General features: G+C 38.4%; 1 protein-coding gene across 15 annotated transcripts in view; it reads right to left on the bottom strand.

Moving 5' to 3' along the window:
- The window catches only part of LOC124304712 (regulating synaptic membrane exocytosis protein 2), a 74,685-nt gene that overhangs the window by 29,250 nt on the left and 22,945 nt on the right, over positions 1 to 22,490 (bottom strand). For 12 of the 15 annotated variants that reach the window (XR_006908254.1, XM_046763274.1, XM_046763267.1 and 9 more), the window contains 9 exons: positions 13,816 to 14,026; positions 12,709 to 12,898; positions 9,617 to 9,830; positions 8,540 to 8,800; positions 6,478 to 6,742; positions 6,167 to 6,304; positions 5,841 to 5,954; positions 5,583 to 5,771; positions 1,300 to 1,329 (listed from right to left, as the gene is read on the bottom strand). Coding sequence is in view for 14 of the 15 variants with exons in the window: in XM_046763274.1 (XP_046619230.1) it covers positions 1,300 to 1,329; positions 5,583 to 5,771; positions 5,841 to 5,954; positions 6,167 to 6,304; positions 6,478 to 6,742; positions 8,540 to 8,800; positions 9,617 to 9,830; positions 12,709 to 12,898; positions 13,816 to 14,026 (1,612 nt within the window). In the remaining variant the exon portion in view is untranslated. The remainder of the gene's footprint in view (positions 1 to 1,299; positions 1,330 to 5,582; positions 5,772 to 5,840; positions 5,955 to 6,166; positions 6,305 to 6,477; positions 6,743 to 8,539; positions 8,801 to 9,616; positions 9,831 to 12,708; positions 12,899 to 13,815; positions 14,027 to 22,490) is intronic. The other 3 variants (XM_046763268.1, XM_046763271.1, XM_046763277.1) reach the window with 2 other exon arrangements.

Genomic DNA, 22,490 nt, shown 5'->3' with positions numbered 1-22,490 from the left:
GCCACCTTGGTATCATGATCATTCTTAAGGGGGTACCCTGGTCGTTTTCGACATTGACGTATTATATATCTCCAAATATCAAATTCCATGCAACTTAAACACGAAAAAGAGCTTAACAGCCCCGTTCTATATGCAGTTTTGAATCCAAACACTCCAATGTATTTTCATTTGACGCAGAAATAGAGAAATGTCATGGTTTCTACACAATCGCAATTGTAAATTATTAGAATTCGTGCCATTTCTTTATTTCTGCATCGAACGAAAATGCGTTAAAGTATTTTTGTTCAGAATTACAGATAGAATGGGACTGTTAAGCCTTTTTTCGCGTTTGATATACGTGGACTTCGATATTTGCAGATATATATGACAACATCGAAATCGACCAGGGCATCCCCTTAACCTACCTCCATTATGGTTTATTTACTAAAGAATTTCGTTATTTTTTTCTAATTATACGAAGCGCCATCTGTTTGCATCTCGGACCGCCGATCGAACTACGGATAGTTATGTATATGTATTATATAAGCAGTAGCTGCGGGTTATTTTTGTCCCCCACCCTTTCATTCTATATGCTTGAGTATATTATATACGCCTAGCCTACGCGTTTTTATGACAAATCTATGAATACGTATGTAATTTATGTACTTGCAAAGTGATGAAGCGGTGAAATAACACCTATGCAATGTGTACGTGAGTTTTTCAACTCTTCAGGATTTCGACTCTTCAAGAATTGCGAATGAACTAACTGGTTGTATAACAAATTTTTTAGAAGGCTAGGCAGGGCGATATAGAGGAAAAATGTAACAAATAAGCGTTTTCAAAAACTATTTAAAGATTCGAAAATAGAACACAAAAAAAAAAAAAAAATACGTGTGCATACATTTATTTACAGACAAAGAACTACACCTTCTTATACGTTTAGGCGTGGATAAATTTTATTCGAGTTTGCAGATCTTAATTCAATTTTGAATTTTTATAGATTATTAGTTATAATGATAAAAAAGTAAACAAACGTAAGAACTTTGATTTGCGTTCAATTTTTTTCTTATATTCAATATCATGTTTTAAAAATAGTCTGTGTTGTTGTCACTACCTGACACATGACCCTACCGAGATCCTTTAGAAATTTTTTCTACAGAGCTAGAATATAGTGATTCGTTACAAGTGATTTCAATGTGAGATCATTCATCGCGTTGGCATCTAAACTTCTAGCGGTGAATAATACTGGTATAAGTTGCAGGGTAAATGAATAATGTGATTCATGATGATAATGAAGAGTATAAACTTGAAAATTCGTACCGCTTATAAACTGACGACATATTATGAAACCTAAAATAATAACAAAAACACAGAATTAAAATACTACCAATAATTATAGATAATCACACGAGAAAGAGAGCGATAGAGAGAAGGAAGGAGAGAAAGAGATAGAGAGAGAGGTAAAGAAAGACATTGAACAACGAATAAATTTTTTTTATGAAGCACGATTATGGCAAATACTTTAAACTTATTAATTATTATCCATCATATTTCGCACAATTCATGACTTGCGCAATAATAAATTGACGTTAATCAGTTATAGGCCGTAATATATAATCGAAACTTTTGCTCTCCGCCCTGCGCTGAATGGGGCATATATAAGGGGCATTCCATACCAATTTGACTCGTCTTCGATCGTGAATAACTCGAAGTGGATTCATGTTGTATTTTCATATTCTTGCTCCAACTTTTCTTTCTGTCTTTTCAGAACTATTCTTGTGATAAAAATATTTTTAACCTTATACAAACGTCAAACTGGTTTCTTTATCATTTGCGTTTCAGGAATTACGGTAAATTTATATCAATGAAGTGAAATTTTTTTCAGTAACGATACATTCTGTACTAATTGCAGACAAACAATATGCTGCTTTGGAAATGATCAGTTTCAAAAATTTAATTTGGAAGAAAAGAGGTAACGATTTTGTCAAATAATTACATGAAAAATAGTACTTATCAACGGATTGTTCATACATTAGGAAAATGATCAATGTGTTTACAGACTGAAATCTTACGAAATCAACGAAAGTTATTGTATACTTGAAAAAAATTGTAATATTTTAACCCGAAAGATAATTTGAATAAAATTTGATTGCGTTTGGAAACCGAAGTTATAGCGTAAAAATAAACATGTATCAAATTCGAGATGATTAAACATTGGTAAAGTTGGCATAGAATATCCTACACGTAACGTATGCATATATAGATATAGGTATATGTACATATGTACCTATAATGTGCAGAGTGATAATAAAGTAATGTACGTAACACACAACAACGTGTCACCTGAGGTTTATATAGTTATATGGGAATAGATGCAGAGCTGCGGTGAAACCTTTTAGGTAATCCAGTTAGGGAAATATTCAATACATACCGTTATATACATAACATTAAAACCGCGGTTTGGATATCCGTTATAGCTTAGCCACATATCACTTCCCATCTCGATCATCGCGGAATATAAGAAAACGGTGGGACGCAAACAAGGAGACGGGGGAATCCCGAAGAATTTTTTAAACTGGGTAGCCAATGAATGCGTGAACGGCACAATTAGATTTGCAGTGTTAAACGATTGTAACCCCTTTCAATTACTTATAATTTGGTCAACACTTTGACATCTCAAAATCCAAAATTCAAAATGCAGACAAATTCGCACGCGGAATTATTTCGTGGAAGTTTTTTGGATCTCTCATTTTGATATCAAAAACCGAAATTCGTAAAATACCTAACGACCATTTTTCATCTCCTACTTGAAATCAGATCCTCAATAAATCACTGTTAATTGAAATATATTCAAATCTGATCTTTTGCATTCAGGAATGATAAAATTCGATAGATAAAGATTTTCCAAATCATATCGCTCTCATGCATGTTTCCATTTATTTCCAGTTCGACGTTTGTTAAAGCTTGAAAAAAATTTGGGAGCAGTTTAGCTACACTTTTTTTTAACTCGATACTTTTCATGAATCGCTCGGAATTTTGGGATTAACTCGGTATCCATAGAGTAACGAAAACACTCAGACTGACGTTAGGAAATAAAAAAAAAAAAATTGTATTTTAACCAAAGAGAACGTGGTTTAAAGGTTTAAAAAGATCACGGACAAGAGTGGTTTGAGAAAAGACAGAGGAACGAGGGAGAGAGTATGAAGAGAAACGAAAATCGGGTCAACCACCGAGATCCGATAACACGGGCTACACGTGTCATGCGTTTAAACCATCGACTACATAATGAACGATGAGATGCTCGACTCGACTCACAAATAACGGTCGGGCGTCATGGTCGCAGGGTTTGAATTCCGACTACCGTTGGCCGCCGATGCGATCGACTGGGTCTTACATCCCGACAGGGTTCGTGGTCGCGGGCCAACTGGCATGTCAATTGGCTAGTTGCCCACTTTTATAACTCCTCTCTCTCTCTCACCCTCTCCCTTCGCCCTTGGGTCCGCGTTCCGTTCGCCACCCCGATCCACGACTCTGTCTAGCAGCTAGCTAAGCTAGATAGTCGGAATGACTGAACCACGTACATAATTTCGTGGGTTTGTGTATACACATGCGGAGACGTAGTGATCTGTACAGGGTGTCCCAGATTCGAACACGTTTCTCTGCCAACCATTTTCGAGGAAAACAAAAGAAGATCAGACACGACGGTTTTTTATCCACTCAGAATGAAAAGCTTCTACGATCTACAGACGTTTCGAACCCCGTCGGGAGTCTCTGCTTCTGTTTTCTTTTTTTTCGAAATTCAAATCGTATTGAAGTTTGGTGAAAATTGTTAAACGATCGCGTCTCTTTTTTTCCTCTCCGATTGGAAGATCGTGCGGAATTACGAAATTAGGATTAGTTTTTGAACCGAGATTCAAATACAGAGGTGATTTAACTTCAACCAAAAATTCCACTCGTCGATTCGAAACTACGCACCAAATATGAATCGTTCGAATTTGCATAACGGTCGTAACGGTACCGCCAAACATAGTCGCAGGTTGGCACATTAATGTCTTGCGCAAAACCAAGTTCAAATAGTTTTCATTGAAGAAAATTCATTGTCATTTCTACCAGTAAAGTCAATTCTCAAGTTTGAGTAAAAAATTTATGATAGTCAATCTTAGTATCAAGGAAGTTATTGTTAGGATTTTGATAGTGTTCAATCTTGAAAACAAGCCTCCTATATTTTTTGAACAATTTACAATGACTTTATGACACATTTCATTCGACGTATAAATTGTATAGGAAAATTTGTCACTACACCCATCTGCTAATACAGTAAAGTATTTTCAAATAACCCATTAGTCGACTTAATTTTGCTTCAATGAAAAACATTTGCTGAGATATCTTCCGGTTTTTGAGTACGTTTAAGTTTTCTTTTAGCCAGTCCAAGTTACTCTGAAAAATGTATTTTCGTGGCAATTAATTAAACCTTCTTGTAACGAAAGTTAGGAATTCCGTAAGTTAAAGTGCATAATTACTTGAATTAAAAAACTCCAATTATTATCGAGGACGTTGAGAGATTTTTCTTAGTAACAACGGAGCCCGATACTTATACGAAAAGGGCGACTAGCTGGCGTAGATATGAGTGGAAAAAAAGAAAGAAGTCGAAGGGAAATTCCGGGTGTATCGAGGGGGTAACGTTTTCTGGCAGGAAATGACGCCAGCGAGGCACCGGCGACTCACCACTTTTGCGGCAAAGAGGGGGGAATGACAGAGCGACGTGAAGGTAAAGGGAGGGGAGCGCGTCGCCCCGACGCCGAAACTGACTGGCGCCTAAATCTTGCCCACGGCGCGAAAAGCCCGCAGAGCAACCGGTATCGCGACTTTTGACGCAGCGCAGCCAGACGAACGACGCCGGTTTATCTCGGGGATTCCCTGATCACTGAACCCAATACCGAGAAAAATGCCCCTCCCACACACCAGGGAATATAATAATAAATACGAGAGGCAGATCGTAGTCTGTGTTCGAGGAGATGTAAAAGGACGTTCGCGCAGGTCGATAAAACAGGAACCTAGCGCGAGAGAATGACCGCCATAACGGAGGAGAACGAGCGCAGAATGAGTCGCCGCCAGTGTTGTACAAGATGATGAATATTATTATCTGGATGAAGGTAAGATTATTCGTGTAGAAATTCATGTGGTCAAGATGATAAATAATATTATACATATCAGATAATAAGAAAGCGAACGATAATAATGAAAGATTCTTAATATTACCGAGAAAATTGGTGGTTGAAACAAAATATTTCTATGCCGGTGGTGAATAAAATATCTTGTGTGTAAGAATAACTTTTAGTTTTTTATTCTTTAAACAAAGAAAGATTTAAGTAAGATCAAATAAAATTCAATTTAAGCCACAAAAGATGAACGACGAACTTGACTTTTAGTATCTCTGTAGGTTGAACAGCGAAGTAAATTTATCTACGATGATTTATTTAGGATATAACGTACATCACTGGTCGCCACTAATTCGCTTTCTATTTTCTGCATTCTGTTTATCGAATACTCATACAGGTACCAATTATCGGCAAGGCTGTAAAAAAAAGCCTTGGCTCACTCACCTCGATGAACTGCCGATGCTGCTTATGCTCGCACCATCTACCCCCCTCCTCTGCTCCCTGGATACGTCGTAGTCTGTGATGTCACACTCCGAGGTATCGGAATCACTCAATCTTGACGTCGTTGACGGCGGGCTTAGATGGCAGTCAACAGGCGTCGTCACCATCTCGTCGGCTGTGTCTTGATAATGTCTGCAAGAGCACGCGACACGGACAATCGTCAGTTCAGGTTTACGAATCTTTTCCCTCGCAAATACTTACCCTGTGTGCCTGTGCTCCTCGTGAGCAACCAGGTAGTGCCATTCCGGCTCTTGATCCAACGCAGAGACTTCCAACTCTAGGACAGCCTCACCTAGGAAGTCGTTCGCTCCATATCTGTGAGAGAAATATCAAAAAGTGGAGAACTGGGTTAGTTATTCACTGGACTCTTGTTTTGACCGTTGATCGGAAAAAACAGGTTCCGAACTTGACCAAATGAAGCTCAACCCCCCAGAGAGTACAAATTTTAAATTCGTCAGAGAGACGTTTGAAAGATTTCCTTTACTCAGTGTTTAGACATCTAAAGTTCACGAAAGACATGGACTAACCTGACGTAATCCCAAACGGTAACCTCAAGCGCCCTCTGCCGAAGCTCGGATCTTCTGACTCCGCTGTAAACGAAGGTCTGATTCCACTTGGGGTCGTTAGTGTTGGCCAAAGTCTTCGTTCTTCGTTTGGACTTCTCACTGAATGGTAGTAAAAGTGAAATAGATCACAGCCAATGAATTTTAAAAGCTAGTCCTCTCATTCACAGGTCGAATGATCACTCCAAGGACTTTCACTCTGGTGCAAATTAATTGATTTTTTATCGATTTGTTCAACCTGAGAGTGAGAGGATTGGACTCCTCGAATTGTTTACCTCTTGTCAGGCAGTAGGAATATCTTGGCGTAGGGATTCCTTGGCTGGCCGTTACCTCTGGGTGTCAATCCAGCGGCACATACCAAAGTCACAATGAGCTGAAGCCCGGTTGTGTCGAACCCAAGCTTAACTTGCAGTCTTCCACCGACATTCGCGTTTCCGCCGGAGTGTCTCGCGTGCCTGTTTCTACCCTGAGCATGGAGGTCGGGAGAACCAGGCGACGTTACAAGTACCGATGGTTTTTCTCCTCGAGTATCGTACAGTTCTGGAAAATATTTTCAATCCTCTACGTCGTTTATTGTATAAATCCTGTGGTCAATTAAATTTTGCACGCCTACATCTCGACCGATATATACTGTTTGGTACCACACATGAATCACATTATATTCTTTCGTTTTGGTAAATCAACAAAAAGGACAGTACTTATCATATCTGAAAAATTCAAATAGGGCAATAATACAGCACGACGACAAGAGCAGAGAATTTTGCTTGACAGAAAATAATAACCAAAATATTTGACGAAACATTTCGGCTTTAGTCGTGACGTTCCATTACTGAAGAGTACTACCAAAGCCGATTACTGATTCATAGACATAGGGAATAAGAAGATAAATCGCAAAGAATCAGAGTGACGTGATACGTAACGAAAATTATTATCTACTCTGAGAGATAAAAGCCGACAAAAGATTCGCCTGCTCTCATGCAGCAAGTAGGAAGTACATAAGATTGGTATGCAAATGTATGTTACTCAAAGTCAGAGTTAGGATACCACGATAATCAACAAGACAAAAATATCGATACTGTGAACAATATCCAAATTTGGCACAAGTAAAAATGTACAAGTAAATTAAATTATCCGATCGGTGTGAAATAGCGAAGACAAGCTGGCTAAGTTACGGCGAAGAAAAAAAAAAAACAAAAATAAAAAACCAAACAACATATTGCATGATTCTGGTTAGTCATTTAAACACTTGGGATTAAATTTCGTCTGTAAAATGATTACTAGCATATCTAGTAGCCGAGAACTACTTCACGATAAATAAAATTAGGGCAAGAATAATTTACTCGTACCTACTATTATCGGCACTAATCGACGATTGCATTATATGTAAACATTCACTTGATGCCGCGTATGGTTCACCCCTATAGGATAATAGTAACGTTTTGCGCAGGTAATTAGATGTTTCAGAGTATAAATTAGGTTAGGTTAGAGTTGGATATAAACCCTGAGAGATCATTTGTACAGTTATATACATACGCATGGATACGTATACGATGAAATATACGGTGAGATAGTTCGTATGTAAGTAGATAATTTACAATATACATGTATACGGTACGGTACGGCAGATAGTACAAAGAAACTATTATAATATAAATATGCGTAGAGGTAGGTTAGTTTAAGTTATACTTGTATATTATCAGAAAAAGTTGTTGCTCCCATAAAACTATATCGTAGTGTGTTAGTGTTAAAAGGGTGCAGTTTGTGTATTATTTCTACGCTACGAAACTACTGTATAATATACATACACACATATTATATTTGTGTATCTATATTATACAAAACAATCACAAGACACCAATTCTATGTAGATTAAAATTCCTCTAATAATGACATAAACGTATCACTCGGCGAAAGGTATATATATATATACACTAAAATAAAGAACCGAGAATTGACTCAGGCAACTTTTATCAATCTTGCACGTCCACCAGCTGGTATATTTAAAAATAAATAAAAAAATTAAAATATGCCAAATATCTCTGTTCACAGTGTTGTCTCAATTCGATTACACAGGTTTTACTCGAGGCGGGACTCTTATGCCGAGTCCCCTGTAATAATTCGAAAAATAATATAAAACATAGACACAAGCTCACGGCATATTTTTTCCCGTCGATATTCATTTTATGTACCCATACGACGAGAGAAATTCAGGCTTGCGTTATTTACCTCTTCATGAAAAATTTATAAATAATGGTAACCGAGAAGTAGACCGGTAAACAAAGAAATTCAAGTTTAAGGTTGCCGAGGTTCGGGAAGACGACAGGGAAATATATTCACCTTTGTGATAAGCCTGGCTTCCGGTTCCCACCAGGTCGTGCTTCTGCCTCCATTGCGCCTGCGTGGCTCCGCGCCTCGTCGTCGTTTTGGCGGGAAGCGATGCTGAAGTTGGGCCCGGCAAATTCGTCGGAGCCGTACCAAGGCTTCTTGAGACAATCAGTTCGACCTGTGGCTCTTGTCTGGACTCGGCTATGATGTCGTAGACCTCCTGATAGCTCTTTGCCTGTAGAGACCTTCCGTTCCACTCGATAACCTCGTCCCCTGCGGCGGAAACACTCACGTTAAGGATGCGTCAGCCGCAGAACGAATCGAGAAGCATTCAGGAATTTTTTAAATTGAAGGTTTCATTTTTTTAAAGACACATAATTTGGATATATGTTCTCGTTTTTCTTTTGAAAAAAAGTTTATAAGGATACGATAGGTTTGAAAAATGTGCAAAAGTATATCTCGAAGCCGGTGAAATTTAATTGCACGTAACTTTTACCATTATCGTTTTTAACAAAAATGAAACAATACAACTTAATTATTTTTAAATGGAAACTACTTTATGCGTTTTTTTTTCACATACAACTTCCATCCTGTGGTTCTCCAGTGGATGAATTTCTTTCCAGAATTTTACCATTTTCGTGTGAAATACTCGACAAATTTCTCGGAGCCTCAATACCGGAAACTTGAGGTTATGAGTAAAAAGTGTGAAACCAAAAACGTGATCACGCAAAGATACCAAAAATGTCGCTAGCTCAGAAATCAGTCTTTCAAGATATTTCTCTTCACTGCAGTAACGACCTTAATTAGTTGGACTCTGAAACTTTGTATATCATCACGTTTTTGATTGAATGTATTTTCGACGTCGAAGAGCTTGAAACTGAAGAGCTATATTCTGTGAATATGAATCAAAGCAGTCATCAGTTTCACTCGAGCAAAACACGCGTTCAGTTTAGTCTTCAAAAGTTTTGTTCCAGCGAGTTATTTATTGAACTCTGCATCTAATGAATTCAATTCCGAAGTCGACAAGCGGTTAACGGGACGCTTAAACCATTTAGAAAGGGTGGGATCGGTGCTTCTAGTCTGTCTTACCCGGTCTGAGCTGACCCTCTAGGTCCGCGGTGCTCCCCTTCTTGACCTTCTCGATTAGCGCACCCCTCGAACCGTTCTCGAGGAGCTTTCCGCCCACCACCTTCAACCCCAGGATACTGCTGCTACTGCCGGAACCTGCGCCCTGCGACTTCCTCAGGATCATGTGACCGATCATTTTCTGACCGTCGCTGCTTACCTGCCATAACAGCGGGTGCTGCGGATTCGAGAAAAGTAAAATAGACCCTTCGGATATCCGTTTAAATCCAGATTTGAACAGTTGTTGAGTTGAAAGAAGCCAACTCTTTGCTTGGGCATGTTTTTCCTCCCTTTCCTTCTCATTTTTGAGCAATCTAATGTCGTATGTTGAAGGAAAATCTTACACGCTCAAGCAAATGTGTGGTTACTGGTATATGTATAATGATGTACCGGGTCTAAAGGTGGAAGCAAGTCACCTCGGCGTTTACATATAGGCATCCGTGCGTTACAATTTCATTCGTGAGAAGGAAAATTGTAACTCCAGTTACCTATCTGTAGACACCAAGATGGATTGGTTCCGTGTTTAGGTCCGGTATGATTTTTGTGTAGCTTGAAGTTACAATTTACGACTCTGCCATTTTTGTTAATCTGTAAAAAAAATAAAAGAAAGCACACAAAATTGAAACAAGAATTTTCTTCTACTTTGTTCATCACTCTTTCGTCCGGTTTCTTTCTGTGAAAGTGTTTTAAATCATAGGATTTGGTTTTGTTATGGTATTTGTTTTTCTTTTTTGCAAAAGGTATTGCAATTACCGAAGTAAACTTATACAAAATAATCACTCGTAAATACTCACTTCACAGAATGGTAATTATATGCATATTTAAGCAGAGTCGTAAGGTGTTAAGAAAGTTTGAAAAAAAAAAATATTAATTTTTACTATTTGTTTTGTGTTCGCAATCTTTTGTTTCATTCTTTCATCTTTTGAGATTTGAAATTGTGTCATTCTATTTCTGTATTTTGTACACATCTTTGGTTTTTCTTGGCGTAGATCATGATGTCGAAATTGTCATGATTTTGTTGATTAGGTGGTACGTGTATAAGAAGAAAGTGAGAATAAAAATCACATTCACATCCGCACATGAAAATACACTAACAACAATATCTTATCCACACATGCAGTTAAAATCTCATGCGTAATGCATGCGTAGAATAGAATATCAGTAAGAGTTTATGTATGTATGTATGTTACACATATGTATAATATACAGTATGTACTTTATAGCGTGTGTATAAGCGTTGAAGCAATGTAATTACAGATGGAATTAAAGAAACATGGTATGTGGTATACAATATGCGTATATGTATAAGCAGCATGCGTAAAGCTAGGAGTAGGTGGGTATATATGAATTTTTGTAGGTTTTTCTAACGGGCGGTGTAACTGAGAGTGGATCTACTTTCGGGAAAGGGGTTAGCCCTCTCTTTTCGTCAAGTACTTTTCGCTTGCCACCTTCTGATACCACGTTATTGAAATTTTGTTTCGATTTCTTTTGTATAGAGTAGAATGTAACCGGAATCAATAGAATTTATATTCTCAATTATGAAATTGAATTATCGTTTTGGAACATCGCGTTTTTATTGATGGTAATTTGCCGTTTCTCGTATGCGATTTCATATACCTTGCCAAAACGATATACAGTAATATACAACTAAATGTTCTGCGGGGTTTTTGAGACAGTCTCATGGTAATGAATGAAAATACATATACATATATGTATATACAAATACATGAAACGTTAAAATATGAAAGGTATAACGTAGCTGTCGCTATAAGTCACTACTGAAACTTGCATGTAAATATATTATACCGATGTATACAAGGTACATATTTCACTGGCAACAACTACCGTCATTCGCGTAAATCAACTGCAGCTCCTATTCTATTCTATTCTATTCTATTCTATTCTATTCTGTTCTATTCTATTCCATTTACTTAGGTTTCCTATTTATATTTTTCATAATAAACGGGCCGTCGTCAAGCCTATGCTCTACCAGGTAAGCCGACGGAATTGACTATACATGTCAACTAATTACTCCACGAAGAAAACGAGAGAGATTGCTTATTGTGAAGAAGAAACTATTTTCGCTATATTCGATTTCCCTGGCTTTGAAATTTTGCAAAGAGTGGAACACAGGAACGACCAGCCCAACTTCTCCAGTCCAAGTTGCATCTCATAAAATTCAGTCACTAAATTTTATTCTTTATGTATATCAGTATCAATCTTCGTGTCAAGATGATGATAAATATCTCAGAACGGTTTACGAAGCAAGAGGAAAGTTGAACAGGTATATTTTTGTGTCCCTCTCCTTTTTGCAGTCATAAAAACCAAAAACTCATCTTATGTCCAAGGTACAGAATATACCATTTTGAACGAATTTTGAAAAATCTATCGGAAGCTAAGCGTGTTAAAGAGAAGGTAAATAGTGTCAAGATTTTGAGGCTATGATGGAAATGTTCCGCATCAATTGTTTTACTTCGACTTTTGGTTCCACACTTTTCAACTTACGGTAGGCGTCAAGACGATCTCAACGAGCCCTGGTTCGTCAATTTTGGTTCAAGCGTTCTCGAGATATGACACTTGGAAATCAGGGATTAGCGCGAGCCTCGCTTCGCACGCCCAATGTGCAACGCTATTCGCGTGCGAGTTGAAGTCTGAAGTGTGATACCTCGCGAACGAGTGGTCAGAAATCAACGAGCTTGAGCTCATTGAACTCGTCTCAAGGTCCGCTGTAATATGAAAACGTTGAAACCAAGTCGATCCGTCGGAAAAAGGGTATTTGATCGAGTTTATCGACAAACGGCTGAGGTCCTTCGGCCCTTCAACGTTCAAAATGGAACACTCGGCGCATTTTAAAATCGCAAGCATGTTTCACGCACGAAGACTAGTTATGGGGTATACAGAGAAGCTTCAAGGCAGAACTAATTTTTCTCGAATAGTCTTTTGCTTTCGATCTCTCGTTCACTCTGTCTCTTTCACTCTGTCCCTTTCACTCGTCGTTTTTCTTTCTCTAAATAATCTCTCGCCCTCGGCCACGTCCCGGCAACTCCAGCCCGTACCTTGGGCAGATCTCCTCTGTTGCTATCTTCGCTGCTGGTGAAGGTGCTCGAGGTATCGATACCCGAGTCCTTGGTGGCGCTGTCCTGACTTCCCTGACGGTCAGCCTCCCAGGACCAGTCCTCCTCGTGACCGACGACGTTTGTACCGCCGTCGAATCGCACCGTCTTTTTCCCCCTTCTTTCCGTAAACCTGAGAGAGACGATCACCAACCCAGTTTCAGAGATGGGTCAATACAAACTACCAGGCTATCTACAGCTCCCAAGAATCAAGACCGTCGCAAGACCACCACCTTGTCGAATATGTTCGTTGTATTACGCGGTTAAGGATTGGCCGAGGAAGATTTTAAACTCCCATCAATTCGTACATTCGACGTGTTCGAAATGTTAATTTTCTTAATTTTTTTTTCATTCGTTTCAATAATTGCTTCGATATGATCAGTCAAATTTTGTCTCGGAAGTATTGATTAAAATGCGCAAAAACGGTGTTAGATTATTTTATGAATGCAGTCGTATGAAACATGATATGCCGATGAAAATATCTTGATAAAATGATGGCTGAACATGATTTAGATCTAAAAGACAGTCTGGGTGTATTAAAATAAGAATTCAAGTATGACCGACATCTAAAAGATAACTCAAATGTAACGATATAAAAACAAAAAACCTTTCAAAGATGTCTTAAATACGATCAACGCCCGTAACTATATATAGTATATTTCATAAATTTAAAATAAGTAAAGATTTATGAGATACTTCGATAAATTTCAGACTGAAAGTAAACTTTAGCACTGCATTATTTGAACATGATTCGAGTTTAGGAGTTACCTTGAATAAAGAAGAATTATTCTGACGTAAATGCGATATGCGTATAATGAGATACAACTTGATACGACCGATATTCGAAACATTTCAACACGTCAAGGTTTTGAAATGCTTTTGATATACGACAAAAATACTCAATACGCGCGTTTCGAGAGCAGTTTAACCATTTTCTCTTGACCTCGAGCTTAAAATTCGACTTTTACGGAGTGAGAATGACATCGACCTCGAGCCAATCGCGAGCTACGATCTATTCTAGGTCGCCTGATCCCGAAGTGCGTAACGCACCTTCGACTATCCGCACTCCATTCGTCCCCGCTCCTCCTGAAGCTCCTTCTGACAAGGGTGCTCTCCTCTTTTCGTGGTTCCCGTGGGGGATGGTGGCCGTTGTGACCTATGACCGTAGACGTGGTTCGTGTGTGACCGTTGTGAGGCCCAAACCTCCGGACTCCGCTGGACAGCGAGGTCGGCCCTCCCGTCTCGTAGCTGTACCCCTTCCCTACAGTAGATCCAAATTTTTCGACTTCTGACAAACACTATTTTCCCTTACATTCTTATTACTTCGATGTGGAAAAAAATAATAAAACTTGAAAAAAAAAAAAAAATACATCTTTTTTTACTTCACTATTCAATGGATAAACACAAATGGATAAATTCTACAAAATTGACTATGATGCTGTAAAACCGTTGCTTTCACACTTATTCGTCGTGATAATATACTGTCTGGCTATCTTATATAATAATTATTATTTTTCTTGTCGCTGTTCAGCGCGTCCGTACAACAATGATCGTATTTTTTCGTTCCATTTTTGGTATTCCTATAGGTGAAAATATTTCAGTAGGTTGATCTGCAACCCTACAAGGAAGTGTCCATGTGGTTCTTGCAATTGCGCATGTGTAGAGGTACAGGTATACATTAATTCGATGTGGTATAATATTTTGCCTGCGGTGTTATTGGTGGTATCACACAACTATATACATATACATATATGTTGTATAGGAATAATGTATAATGTGCTCTGTGTGAAATAAAATTATAAATAAGTAATATGAATATATGAAACAGGTTTCTTCATCCCACTGCGAATAAGCTGCGTTTGTTTTTTAACCATTCAATTGTTCAGTTATATTTATTATTGCTTGTGTTGTTGGAAGAAACAGCGTGCAGACTCGATGTAGGATATGACGAATATGACTCGACAAGAATTGACAATGTATATAGTATATGCATAGAAAATAATAACACGGCAAATCGATGTACATAGATTATAGTATATGTGTATGTATGTATGTAGATTACAGGAAATATATGCAACACCAATTATAACAATACAAACAAAATGGTAAGTTTATACACGACAAGAATTTACCGCGTTGAAAAATGACGAGTATTTACTTGCAGTCGAATAAAATTTATAACCGTAATAATTAATACAATTATTCAAAAAAAAAAAAAAAAACATACGTTGAACACGATTTTATATATTACTAGCTGCTCGTCACGGCTTCGCACAGAAAGACAAATCTAAGTTAAATGTACACTTAATCACGAAAGTGTCTCTCCGCTTGAAGGTAGCACAAAAGACGGCTTTGTAACCCCGAAACGTAAATTTATCTATCACATCACACTAATGCCACATTTCATGTATATCCAACCATTTGATTAGCGCACGTCGATACAACGGTCAAGCAGTTCTTTTTCTTCCGACATAATTTACAAATATTGAGAATTCAAACTGACGATTTATTTTTTATCAAAATAAATTATAGCCTGCGTTACTCAGGGATAGTTTAGCTTTTTATTAGTGAAAGAATTTTCAAAATCGGTTGAAATGTTCCAGAAATTACCCCCTACGTACAAACATACAAACTTTATCACTTCGTAATATCAGAATAGATATAGATATAGATATAGATTACACGACTGTGACGCGAGAGAGACGGGAAGATTAAAAAAAAAAAAAAAAACCAATAATTAAATGTTAAGAAAAAACTTTACTCTGTTGACGGTAAAAAATTATGCACGTGTTAACACATTTATACGATATACACGTAGTATATACAGTATATAGACAGTAAAGAAGGAGAGATAAATTTATGTATGTGGCTTTTTAATGCAGCTGGAAGAATTGTTTCGCAAGTTTGTAAACTGTTTGCTAACGGGTCAGGCTTCGTTACTTATAACACGTATAAATTCGTAACACATATATGTCGTATAATCGTTTTCAAAAGAGAGTGAATTCAAGTTCTAAAGCATTATTTGAATTGCGTTCGCAAACAAATTTATTACGTGAATGTGATGCGCACGTGCTGAATGCAAATTGGTTCAAGCTGCATTCCGTTCTCTTTTGAAAACCCCGATATCCCGGAATGTCGCGGTGATACAAATTTCTATCGATTTTTCGCAAGACATACACAGATCCGCGAAAGAATGAATGATAACATTTTTATTCCACGAGAAAAAGAAACGAAGAAGTCGGTTCTAGAAAGAAGAGTAACCGGTCCACATGAGACACGCACGTGCATACACATTTAGATATTTTATACATCCGCATATACATATATTCACGTGTGTAAATATTTATGTATGTGTATGTATGTGGGGCATTCTACGTCATACTAACGGGTCATCGACCTCATCCCCCGGGATTCTGATTTCTAATGGATTGTTTGGTTTGTTTCCGACGGTGATGATACGTCTGATTTTTCGAAATTTTACCGCCATTTTGTAAAAGCGTGGTAACCCGAAATATCCTTGACTTGAAGATGGACATTTTTAAAATTGATGAAACTGTTTGTAAAACCAGGGACTCGAAAACATATCTTTTCGACATGATTCGAAAATGGGATGAAATTGCTGAATGTTTGTTTTTTTGAATTTCTGTTTTTCGAGAAAAAAATTTCTTCGAATTTATTTTTAATGAAGGTTTCTTGTAGTTAAAAATAATATCAAAAGCAACTCTTTTGCTAAAATTCGACTTTCTTTTATTTCAAGAGCAAAACAACGGAAACAATGATTAATTCGAAAAAAATAATCGTTTACTTCGTTTCACTTTTGAAAAAAAAAAAGAAAATCGAATTTTACCAGAACGGAGCTGCTTTTTATTTTTTCCCACTTACATCCGATTTTCAAATCATGACGAAAAGATGTGTTTTCGAGTCCCTGATTTTATAAAAAAGTTTCATCGATTTAAAAAATTTTCATCTTTATGACATTTTGGGTCGCCTCACTTTTACAAAATGGCGGCAAAATTTCGAAAAATTAGGGGCATCATTTTTGACCGAAAGAAACCAAAGAATCCATTTGACATCAGAATCCCAGGGTGGCAGGTCGATGACCCGTTGATTTGACGTGGAATGCCCCATGAATATATAATATATATGGGTGTGTAATTGCTTGTTTATGGTCGGTTATTTGTCAATATTTGCGTGTGTGCGTGTGTGTGGGTGTAGGCAGCTTAGATTGTGCAGCGTGAATGAGGACCACGGCTGGCGAAATATTTTTTTTATTTGTTATCGTTTTTGTTTTTAGTTGTAAATATTTATACCGCAAGGAACTTCTTTATCTTCTCGTCGAGCATCGCCTGGCGGTTGATTCGATCTCCTGCCTTGTCCCTGGGACTCCTGGGTCCCCCCACCACAATCGGTGGGGGTTTCCTTCCTAGAAGGTATTCGTTATAAGCCACAAATATCCAATCGGAAAGTGCGAATTATGGCAGCTCGTCCAACGGCTCTGGGACAACTGTTCGAACTATTTTTTTTCCCCCCAAAGATAGAGTGAGAATAATGAAAGAAAATTTAAAAGTGACAAGAATCTTCACCGAATTCTCCGTAATTTGGCATTTCATTTTTCTTCATATCCAAAACATCAGCTGTGCACATTATGTGCGTAAAAAATAGAAGGAGAAAAAAAGTATCAATGCAAAATCTACATATACCTGAATGTTGTACAGTAGCTGTGCAAGTAAAATGCGCGCGGGTAAAAATAGCATTGGGGTAGGATGAAGGAGGCGGTAACCAGTCGCTTGGGTCTTAATTTAAAAGTTAGATGACACCGGTAGAACCAGAGAGAAATAATTCACTACGGGCTTGTTTCCCAGTTCCAGCAGCAGGTCGTTCGCCGAAAGGCAATATGCAATTAAAAGGTGACGCAAGTAGTGTCTGGTCGATTTTCATCAGCGTCTGGTGCTGCAGCGTTGCTGAATATATCGTGAGACGTCTTTCACGTTGTGCAGTTTCATGAAATTTTTAGGAAAATCCTCAACGCGAAACATTATTGTGAGAATTGAACTGGCTGCCGAGGCGATTTAGCCATCGACAATTTATTGAACACAATTGACTCCGAAATTTCCTGAAAATCTCGCGGTATATATACAGATATTACTTTAGTTCAGTATTATCAATAATAGTAATAATAATATTAATGATGACTTACCTGGCTAATCTACATACTAATTATGTATACATAGGTATATAAATATCGTACTATTCTAGTTTTGTGCAACTACATGGGAGCAACAACGCCATCCTCTAACGCAGTTTTTTTGCGTCAAACTTCATGTATACTTATTCGTATTAAGATATGTGGTTAACTTTGCGAAATCCCTGACCCTTACTCTTCATACGATGTACCATCATCACTTATACAATAATATACTACAATGCTAATTCTCCGAGTAGCACATCATTTTCAATCAACGGCAACCAATCGATTGTCAGTCTCCGTTTTCTGCTTCCTCAATTCCTACGTTTATTTTAACAAGGATAGTGCAACCACAGCCTTATTAGTTCAAACCAGAAAACCGAGAGATCGTCAGATTTCACTTGTCAATCTTCAACTGTGATTCATGCAGTCTATTGGGATTACATGTGCGAGTAGTTAAGTCTGAAATGTTCGAATGCGGGAATAATCGGACCACAAATGATTGAATGTATGAATATTAAAAAACCTGTAGTGATCCAATGAATAAGCATCAGACCTTGGGACGGCCGGATAGGTGAGTACCAGTTCTGAAATCGAATGCGTGATACTATTTTCGCAAACGATTTAATTCACGAGTATTAGTTTTTGAAACGGTCGAATAAGTGAGTATTAGTTTTTGAAACGGTCGAATAAGTGAGTATTAGTTTTTGAAACGGTCGAATTCGTGAGTATTATTTTCTAAAACGGTCGAATAAGTGAGTATTAGTTTTTGAAACGGTCGAATTCGTGAGTATTATTTTCTAAAACGGTCGAATAAGTGAGTATAAGTTTTTGAAACGGTCGAATTCGTGAGTATTATTATCTGAAACGGTCGAATAAGTTACTTTTAATTTCTGAAACGGTCGAATCTGTGAGTATTAATTTCTAAACCGGTCAAATTTGTGAATATTAATTGTGAAAACGGATGAATGTGTGAGTATTACGTTCCACCACTGTCGAATACACAAGTGTTAGTTTTGAAAACAGTTAAATCTGTGAATATTGAAACCTGGCAGATCAAATGTGTGAGTAGCACAGCCTAAAATGGTCAAATACATGAGTAATGACAGCCTGAACGGTGAAATGGGTGAGACATAGCGGCTAAACCGGTCGAATGTGTGAGTAGTAAGATCTGATATATGGTCGACCCAGCGAGTAGTATATGTCAACCGTGTGGGCGGCGGGCACAAAATCGCGTTGGCGTTGACTGGAACCCTGATATCTTCTAATGGATTCCGGGCCAGTTATTCGCGCAATTATTAACGTTGCTTGCATCCGCAACACGAATATCGCATCGCGACGCAAAAATACTTAATGCAAGGAATATTTAAAATCGCGGTGTACGAAATGCCTACTTCGACCTCTTTTTCTCTAACTTTATCTTTCTTTTATTTTATCTTCGTCGTAGAGCAGAGATTGAAATTTGCATAGGAAAAATGTCTAATCGCAAGTAATCTGAGTACGTACTAGCAAAAAGTAAGCTTACTGGATATACAATGTAGTTAGGGCGGAAAGTGTGATGGCCTGTATACAAATCCATCCTACGAGCTATTATTAGCACCTTGACATAAAGAGAGATATAGGGAGAGTCGAGAGAGGGATGGGATAACAGAAATTCCTCGCATGATTCTGCAGATGAAACGCCGGCTTCCCGCATAGCTTCTGGTTTACAGAATGGTTCGCACAGTACAGTCTCCCGAATATGTCATATACACATACACGTATGTACGTACATACGTATATCATGTACGTGTATATGTACATGCATTTCGACAGACATGGCAATATCCTGCATAAAGTCGAATGTCCAATAAGTTAATCAAATGTCGAATGACAGGGTATGAATTCTATATCTCAGACCTCAAATATGTTTCACGATATTCTATGAGAACGAGGTTTTCATCCCACACAACTGACGCTACCGAATGATAAACAAACTGCATTTCCCGAAACCTTATCTTCGTGTCAATATTTGCCGAATAACATTGATAATGTCAGGGAGGGCGATATAACCACGATTAATGATTTATGTCGCATGAAAACGGTGCAGTAGATCCATAATCCCACCATCGTGTATACTTAGGGTATCACGCGTGTAAGGTTGAAGATGGATATATAGGACTGAAAGTAGCCTGCAGAATATCAGGTTACAAGCTCTGGACAATCGATAACAATAATGACAAGTCGTTTTTGGGTAAAGAGCAAACGTTCCCGCTGTTTCTGGAATATTAATTACCATCAGCGAGTGGACCGCTGCTTGGTACCGGGGTTTCGAAAGTCGAGGATGGTGCGTCATCGCAGACCGTGTGTATCGTCTTGGGTTTGTAACCACGAGAAGACGTCGTCGTCAAAGAGACTTACACGCGCACATAGTCGCATCTAGCCTCGAGTTGCGAAACGGTTTGGGTTGGCCAGGGTGCTGAATGGACCACACGGAGCCCGGCCGGGACAGAGAAGAGGTGTCGATTCGCCCACGTGCTGTCCTGTGACGTCATGCGGACGCGTAGGCGGTGTTTGCCACTGCGTGGGTGTCGGAGGACGAGGAAGTCGAGGGGCGAGAGGAGAAGAGGAGAGGAAGACGGATAGATAGAGTAGAGCCGGCGCGTGCCGGAGCGAGAGAGGTGGTCGACCGGGGGTGGAGCGAGGCCAGGGGGAGCGTAGGATCAATGCAACGGTGGGGCTGGAAGGGCAGAACCCGAGAATTCCCGCAGGACACATCTCGCGATATACCCGAGCTCTGGCCAAGATCATCGCTTCGTTTGTTCAAGATTTATTATTCAGAATTAAGTGTCGACGAATTACACCCAGCAACTTTTACCAGACTGACGATAGTCCGGGTTCTCGATTTTTCTGAGCTCTTTAGCGAACCGACCCTTGAATTTATGACCAAGTATCGAATAAAGTTCGAGTCCAAGTACTTGACATCTGTACAGGAGTTTTAGTTTGCTGATGTGAAAAATACACGAAACTGTATCGTCTTAGTAATGAAAGACGTGAGACAACTGGAACAATACCAGTTTTGTGGTTTCTGGATCAGCTCCATACTAAATTTTGGTATTTTTACATACCTGTCGTCTTGAAATGGACATCTTTATAAAAATTTCTTGTTTCCAACTCGAAAAATACACAAAAAAAGAATTTTGTGATGATCGAATACATTAGACTACTGAAACTGTACGAGTTTTATGATTTCTGGATGAGCTGGATGGGCGTTGTCATTTTGCTGTGCCCTTCGATCCTAATTGGACATCTCTGTAGAAATTATAACTTTCTGACTCAAAAATGACATGAAACTGAACTGCCGTAGTGATTAAATACACTAGGCAACTAAAACAGTAAGAGTTTTACGATTTCTGGATTAGTTCGTTACCAAATCGTATCATTTTGCCATATCTTTCGTTGGGACACTGAGGGCAGGTCGCTCACTGGTAAATTTTGTCATGGTGAGAAGAAAATTTTTCGCATGCTCTCTATAGAAACCTATGAACCTGTGCTCACTACGGTCATATCACAGTCTATAGAAAGCATGCGAAAATTTTTTTTTACCATCATGACAAAAGTCAGCAGTGAGCGGCTACGCTAAGTGACCAACTTTATTTGCTACAAAAAAACATTGCTGAAATAGACATTTCCTTGGCTTTGTGCTTTCTTTGACTAATCAGTTCTAGTTGTGACGAAACACACGCGTTTAGTTGATTAAAAATAGATCTGAATCTATCATTGATTGAGATTATTAACCATACGGAGCAAAGAAGGACAGACCGAGAGCTTACTTTTTTCCCGTCTATTTCCGTAATATCCTTTACCCTATATATCCAGCAACCCCTTACCTTATGCCCACATACCTGGTACACCTGAGTGATTCAGTTCACAGGTCACCGGCCAGGCGTCCAATCACCCATAAACTAGATATACCTGTATGTATGCTATATACACACGTATTATGTGCACGTTTGCCACGCCTAAGCTGCGTGAAACACCCGTTACACACGCGTGTATGCACCTGCTTTGTGGTGGAATAATTTTAAGAAAAGAATAAAAATAGCTGCGCTACGTGGTTATAATAGTAAAGGAGCCACGTGCCTTTGTTCTTGGTGTTGCGGAAAATTTTTCCGCATTATATATCCGAAGAGACATCGAGAGACTCGGGTAGGATCTCAAACCACAAAATTGGTACAATGAAACTTGCAAAAATCGGTCAAATCAAATTCCACGTATTTTCAAAGAGTTGAAAAATCACCGTTATGTAGAGGCATCTAATTTTTTTGCATCTGAAACCACTGTTCGCTACCTAACGAATTCGGCTGATTGAAATTAGTTTGACATCTATATGCACATTTCGGGCTACTGATTGATTGCACTATCCTTTGATTACTTGTCAATTTTCAGTTTTACTGATCATTCTGAGCTAAGAGTGTGTATTCAACTGCTGAATCTTGTAACACAAAGTGGTCGGTCAGCTTCTCTACGTTGTAGAAAAAAATGATCGTCCTTTTTCATT

This window comes from Neodiprion virginianus, chromosome 5 (assembly GCF_021901495.1).
Source record: "Neodiprion virginianus isolate iyNeoVirg1 chromosome 5, iyNeoVirg1.1, whole genome shotgun sequence".
Taxonomy (NCBI): Eukaryota; Metazoa; Arthropoda; class Insecta; order Hymenoptera; family Diprionidae; genus Neodiprion; species Neodiprion virginianus.
Note: the sequence above shows the minus strand (reverse complement) of the source record. Positions and strands in the feature narration are given on the sequence as shown.